Below are 7,042 nucleotides of genomic sequence, written 5' to 3' on the forward strand. Positions count from 1 at the left end.
TGGGAGGGGAAGGGTGTGTGGGTGGGAGAGACCACGTCGGGAAGGCGACTGGGCGGAAGCGAAGCTGCGAGAGCGAGAGCGCCAGGGACTGGACGGGCTGCTGCCGCGCACCCGCGCTAGTAGTAGTAGGTCAGTAGGTGCCGTGCCGTGCCGCCGCTGCAAGCGCCAACCGTGACGGGGAACAGAGGCCATGTTAATAGTTCCCTCAAAACTCTCAATTTTGACACTACGTTTCTCCATCGCATCAAACTTGCGGTACATGCATGAAGTACTAATGTAGACGAAATCAAAAACTAATTGCACAGTTTTTTTACTTTGCGAGACAAATTTTTTAAACCTAATTAGTTAATATTTGGACAATAATTCATAAATACAAACGAAACGCTACAGTGTGCTACAGTGCTATAACAGTAATTTTGCACCTCCAAACTTTGGGCAACTAGGTCCGAGGTGATCACACGCGCGGCGCATTTGAAGTCTGAATCGAATCCTTGTTGAAGTCGATGTGGAATTGAGCGAGACCGACTAATCCGGCCAAAATTAACGAAAAAATTCGGCTAAAGTTTTTCTCGCTCAGGAGTCAGGATTACCGATGGAGACATTATGCGTTGATAGTAAGTAGTGAAACATGGCATACACCGACGTTTATCAATGGAAGCTGACCAGACCAGATGAGCACGGGAGGACCAACGGCCACGACCCAAGAGTAGCAGGCAATGAATTTCGAAAACGATAAACTATCAAGAATTGAAATTCGAAAACGATAAACTATCAAGAATTGAAATTTGAATATGATAAACTATCAAGAATTGAAATTTGAAAACGATCAACCAAGCGTTGAGATTTGAAAATGATCTGAAATGGCCTACTTGAACAGCGCAGCTGTCTAGCTAGCGACCTGGCTCCCGATGTTCAGCCGGCTCACGCCACTGAGCAGCATCCATTCATTCAGTCCAGCAGTATCACATCAGCAATTAGCCATCGTATTTCTTCGCTCATATTTTAGAAGAGAGAAAGTTATGGAAAATAATTTTCTGACCTTTAGTTTTTCTTACTGTTGTCAATAGTACAAATTCAATATCAACTTAAAGCCACTTGACACAACTTATATACACCAAGCATGCATAAAATTTTTTGACTAATAATTAGTCTAGGCAAATGGAGAGTGATCTGAGCTCAAACCGCATAACCAAAACTTTTCCGCCAAGTTCATAAACCACACCAAAACATTCTTCCTCAACAGAACCACAATGCAGGCATTTCCTGAGTCCTGACTCAAACACGGACGCTCAAACAAGTCGATCGCCATCACTGACACAAAACACATTCGACACCCATCAAGGTGCCAAATTCGCAGGAGGTTCAGCTACTGGATACAGAATTCGCAGGTAATCGATCACCAATGCACTTCAACGGCCATAAACAGGAATGCCTAGATAGTGCTCTCGACCAGATCTATGAGCGTCTTGGTCACTTCCTTGATCAGGTCGCAGCGGCGCTGAATCACCTTAGCCTGATGCAGCCTCTGCCTCTTGATCTTCGTGTCCAGCGCGCGCGCCTTGTCATCGTCTATCATCCCGAACTCCCGCTTGAACAAGCCCGGGTGCGCCTTCTGCAGCGCCTTCACCTCCTCCGCTAGGTACGGGTACAGCTCGCACATCTCGGCGACCTCCCTCCGCGCGCCGCCGTTCGCCGCCGCGGTCGTGGAGCCCCAGACGCTCTTGGAGAGGTCGAAGAGCCGGCGGTCGTGATCCTTGCTCGGTCGCTCGCCCTTATTGGCAGCCAAGCTGTACCGGCGCTTCAGGCTCTTGAGCTTACCCTGCAGCAACGCGATGCTGCTGCCACTGTTGTCGAGGGTGCCAGCGAGCGTGGCGGCGAGAGCGTCGACCTGCGGCAGCGTGCCGTGCTCACGGCGGTGCGCGGCCAGGGCCTCCAGGATGCGGACCTCGTCGTCCGTCGACCAGGTGCGCTGGAAGGGTGCGCCCGGCTTCTTGTCCTCGCTCGACGACGGCTTCGCGCCCTTCCCCTCCGCCTCCTGGTTTGGAGCGGGCTTCGCCTGCGGCGCCTCGTCGTCCGTCTCCTCCTCTTCCTCGTCGCCGGAGCTCTCGGATTCCTCGCGATTCGGCGGCGGCGGAGACGGGTTCTTCGTGGCGAGAGGAGGGAGCACGTGGTTCTCTTCCTCCTCCTCTTCTTCCTCCTCCTCATCTTCATCCTCATCGGATTCCTGGCCCTTCTGCGGCGGCGGCGGCGCCATGGCCTTGGGAGCGGCGGGAGGAGGCGAGTAGGCGATCTCCTCCTCCTCCTCCTCCTCCGACTCTTCGGATCCCGAACCAGATGCGGTCTCCTCGTCGGAGGCAGCCGCCGGCGGCGGCGGCGGCGGTGGAGCCGAGCGCTTGGGGGCCATCGCCGGCGCCTAGGGTTAGGGAGGTTTAGGCCAAGCGGGGGATGGCGGCGCCGAGCTCGGGGGTTTTCCGGCTCCGGCGCCGTGGTTTGCTGCCTTTGTTTATAGAGTCGGGCCGGGATGCTCGTCCGTTGGATGTCGAAATGGAATGCGAATCCACCGTCCATTTTGTAGGTAAACGCGGATGGAATCTGCGACCCAGCCTGTGAGAACTCGAACTGTCGGACCCTATCGGCCGTTGGATCGGGAGATGTAGTCTTGATCCACCGTCCCTTTCGAGACGCGGACAAGAACGGCGCCAGAACATTTGTGTTCATACATTTTTGACACCAGCTCAACATTCAGCTCAGCCAGGTCACCACTTCAGGTTCAGGAGCACATTTCGCTAAGCTAGAGGAGGAGGCCTGTTGCAAATTCCTGATGAATCAATCAATCATGCAACGAAACCATTTACCGCCCCAGTGCTCACTATCGACCATCACCATTTCAGAATCTGAAATCAGTTGAACACGAAGCAACTACAGACACTCGCGCAGCAAAAACCCAAGGCCATTGCCTACCTCACGGACACAACACTCACGGGTCTAGCATTATTCTCTGCCGAGTTGCTTTCAGAAACAACAGGAGAAACACACAGCTTGCCAGCATGGTTGCAGGATCGGGACCGGCGGCCAAGAAAAACCGCTCGCTTTGGGGTCAATACTTTGCTTGGTTACTGGGAGGCCGTCAGGTGCATCAGGCTCGATGCGTCGAACAGCTCCATGAACCTCTGATCAGTGCTCCTGGCCTTCGCCGCCGCGAAGTGCAGGTACTCGTCGAAGACCGAGGACAGGCACCACTTCTGCAGCTTCCTCAGGCACCCGACGACGCAGCCAGTCCGGTGCTGAAAGAGAACAACGCAGCAGCCGTCAGGAAACTGCAGTCAACTGCTGAAGCAACTGGAATGCAGGAGCTGCAGAAGTCAGGGCTGATCGATTCTTAGTTACCTTGCCTCTCTTGCAGTGGATGAGGACCGGCTGGTTTCTTACATCTGAATTGGTTCAAAAGGGACAAGAGTTAGTGATGTCAGATGGTGAAAATTGTAATCCTGTGGCGTAGAGCAAAAGTCTTTGTGAATGCAGTACCAAGAATAACTTTGAGAGCCTCCCGGATCGTTTCTTCAGGGATGTAGACGAGTGGTTCCCCTAGCAACAGGGTTTCCGGCATTGTCAGACCACTCTGTGGATGATAAGGATTAGTAGGTTCCACATATTATTTTGTAATAACAGGGGAAATAGAATAAAAGAACGTTAGAAACAAAAATGGATGAAAATGAACCGGTTAAAGCCAGCAAGTATTTTTTCAAAATTTTACGCAGATGCAATAAGGGCACACCATGCATAAAAGTTCAGTTGCAAGATCTCGTCATACCACTGAACAAAAAAAACACTATCAGTAGAGCGGTCAGCGACTTGAAAGAGGGTTCAAATAATCGTTACCGTCAGAAGCTGTGTGCCTAATTGAGTACTGGTGACAGAACTTTAGTGGGAGGCTACCCTAGTTTCGTTTCAGACGACATGTATGATTCCATTGCGGAAAATAATCAACTTTTATGAAAAGATAAGTTTTTCTTGGCACTCGCTCATATAAGGTCAACCACCTCAATGTGACACCACTGAATGATGCTTTTCCATGGATGCCAAAGTCAGTCAGTAAACAAGCACTGTTAATTACCGATTGAAACAACTGTCAGTGAACGCTTAAGCTGACAGCGCTGTCCAAACTTGACCATACCACTAAGGGGGGCATTTGGTTCCTTGAGTTAAAGTTTAATCCGTGTCACATCGAATATTCGGAAGCTAATTAGGAGGACTAAATATGAGTTAATTATAAAACTAATTGCATGGAGGCTAAACGACGAGACGAATCTATTAAGCCATCATTAACAAATGGTTACTGTAGCAGCACATTATCAAATCATGGACTAATTAGGCTTAATAGATTCGTCTCGCCGTTTAGTTTCCATCTGTGCAATGAGTTTTGTAAATAGTCTATGTTTAATACTTCTAATTAGTATCTAAACATTCGATATGATAGGAGGGAGTAACCAAACCAGGCCTAGGCCCTAGCTTCAAGGACAAGAATCGAATGTGCAATGTGTTCTCACTGAGTCAACAGTACTCAGAATATAAAACCATAATTGCAGAATACACGAGTACCAGAGCTATGCACATCGTTATACTGATATATCTAAGGCACTGGGCCTACATAAACTCATAAAACAGTTTCGTGAAAAACATTTCTACTAAAATTGACCTCTGAACCTGGTGAAATCTGTTTGTTCGGACTCTAAGCATCAGGAGGTTCTGTTGCAGTTAGGCATACACTAGCATGTGTGATGGCCTACCTATACAGGAATCAATGTATAAATATGGGCAGCATTGGTAGAAAGTGATATCACGAAGACATGTTTCAGTGAAAGACCAGAAAGGTAAGCAATGAGGGAGTGGGGTTGCACACAGAATGAAGAGCTACAAGATGGGAATCCCTGGTCTATCTTCGTGCTTACTGGAATCCCCGTCATCACCAACAAAATTAACTATTAGAGAAATAGCATTGGTCAAACCCCACCCGACAGGTAAAAGTATCTTCTATGTGTTACAGCCTTACAGGCACACTTTGCCAATAGGCAGAGTCCACCTTTTGTTTTCAGCTCTTGTGCTTATTTTACTCCATCTGACCAAATTTTTTTTAAAAAAAGCCCTCCATCTGAACGCTTAAGCTTTACCGACTAAAATCACTATGAATCATGGCCACAAAAATGGCCATAAAGCATAGGGGAATCTCCTAAACCTGAAACAAATGATGCTGAAACTGCCACTTGTTTCGCTGAGAAGCAAAGTCCTAAAACAGCATGCAGCCCACTTGAAGAAATAATAAAACAAGAACCACGCCCCCAGGATGCAGAGGATAATGAAAAGAATAGCTTTACTGTTGCTTATGGGAATGGCAAAAGAAGCTTTTGTTTTTTCCGTCATGGGATCCCAAAGCGGCAAAACCAAAGAAGAAGGGTGCACGGGAAGGGTCCTTGCAATGGAGTGTTACTAGATGACTCCTTTTGTATTCATGCATGAACGGATGAACCACTTGTGAGTTATGACTTGTCAATTTGCGAGGGGAGCACTGAATCACTGATGTGATGCAGGCGTGCAGGAAAATGCATGTAGGAGGACGTGTATGGATAGTGAAACGGACAACTGCCCTGCCCCGGTGTTTGCCCAACCGCGTACGCGACGCGAAGACGCTGAAAAAAGGGCAAGTCCCATGGCAAACAGAGTGTTCCACTGACTGCAACCTTTTGACCGCTGCAAATCTGCAATGCCAGTGCGATACTGCTGCTGCTAATGTTGACTGTTGTGTTGCGTTCGTGCAGAGATTATTTACCGCCACACGCAGATCGCAACAAAAAAGGGGAAAAAAGAACTGGATACAAATATCGTTCTGGCATCCGCGGACGAGGTGCACAAATCGAAGATTTTCACAGGGCATGATTGAGATGTTTGTTGGTTGGTTGGTCGGTCGGTACCTTGCTCCCTTCGATGCCGAACTGGTGAAGCTCGATCCCGTTCTGCTCCAGGAACCGCGCGTTCTCCTCCGGGTACGGCTCCGGGCACAGGTACCTGATCACCACCAAAGCAACGTCGTTACAGATCGTGAGAGGGGCACGAGGCACGAGTCTATCGGAGCTTATTATTGAGCGCTTACACGATGGAGCGCAGGTTGAGGGAGAGCAGGAAGCTGAAGTTGGCGGCGTCGGGGAGGCCCGAGCGGAAGATGCCGTCGTCGACCATGGCGAAGTTGACCGGCGGCACCAGGGCGTCGTCGCCGGCCCCCGCCTCTGGGAAAGGGAGCTTCGTCGTCGGGTGGTTCCATGGCTCAATGCCGAGGACGCCCGCGGCCTTGTCGTTCTGCTCCGCGTCCTGGCTCCTCTGCCTCGCCGGGACCTCCAGCTTCATGGCGCGCGCTGAAACGGCAGGAGGTTGATGACTTGCTGTGTGTTTGTTCAGTAGCAGAGCGGGTTTGGGACTTGGGCGTGTGTGAAGGGGACATGGAGGGCTTGGTTATTTATAGGAGCGGGGATGAGGCGAGCCGATGCAGAGGAACTTGGAGGAGGACGATGCGAAGGGGAAGCCGGGAAGGGGACCTGTGACACCGCGATGCTGCGTGCGCGGTGCGCGCGTGTTGGATGATGACTGACCGGTGCGAGGGGGAAAAATTGGGTGAAAGCGACGCGCGAATATAATCCACTGTTTCTTGCGGTGTTGTAACACTTGGTAACTTGTGGGTCATCGTGTGTTCATAATTGGTGGGTGGGTTGGGGTCGGGGAATCGCCGGATACGGCCTATCTCTGAATGCAAAACTATTCTCTCTCTCTCTCTCTCTCTCTCTCTCTCTCTCTCTCTCTCTCTTTTGAAGCGTTTTGTCAGTGAGGGGAGTTTTGGTTGCGTTCAAACTTCAAAGCTCCAAAGCAGATGTTGGATGTGAGCTTCATCCTGCTGTCGAAGCTCAGATATGTTTGTTTGAGCTTTTGCTTTCTGAAAGCTGGTTTTTGTTTCTTGTCATGGAATGCTGGCTTTCTGAAAGTTGGGTCCGTTTGGCAA

General features: G+C 50.0%; 1 protein-coding gene across 1 annotated transcript; it reads right to left on the reverse strand.

The window, feature by feature from the left end:
• Nucleotides 1–1,171: 1,171 nt before the first annotated feature.
• On the reverse strand, nt 1,172–6,560 carry LOC101755591. Its single transcript, XM_004954001.4, has 6 exons — nt 6,146–6,560; nt 5,967–6,060; nt 3,526–3,619; nt 3,388–3,431; nt 3,138–3,284; nt 1,172–2,071 (listed from the first exon to the last, which is right to left on the reverse strand). Exons 1-6 carry the CDS (start codon nt 6,394–6,396, stop codon nt 1,433–1,435), a joined length of 1,269 nt encoding a protein of 422 aa, XP_004954058.2. The 5' UTR covers nt 6,397–6,560; the 3' UTR covers nt 1,172–1,432.
• Between the last annotated feature and the right edge of the window lie 482 nt (nt 6,561–7,042).

This window comes from Setaria italica, chromosome I, assembly GCF_000263155.2.
Source record: "Setaria italica strain Yugu1 chromosome I, Setaria_italica_v2.0, whole genome shotgun sequence".
Lineage (NCBI taxonomy): Eukaryota > Viridiplantae > Streptophyta > Magnoliopsida > Poales > Poaceae > Setaria > Setaria italica.

Coding starts and splice junctions, on each gene's coding strand:
- LOC101755591 (XM_004954001.4), bottom strand. CDS start 6,396: ATGAAGCTGGAGGTCCCGGCGAGGCAGAGGAGCCAGGACGCGGAGCAG. Junction 6,061..6,145: donor CTCAACCTGCGCTCCATCGT/GTAAGCGCTCAA, acceptor GGTGGTGATCAG/GTACCTGTGCCCGGAGCCGT. Junction 3,620..5,966: donor TCGGCATCGAAGGGAGCAAG/GTACCGACCGAC, acceptor TATCATCCACAG/AGTGGTCTGACAATGCCGGA.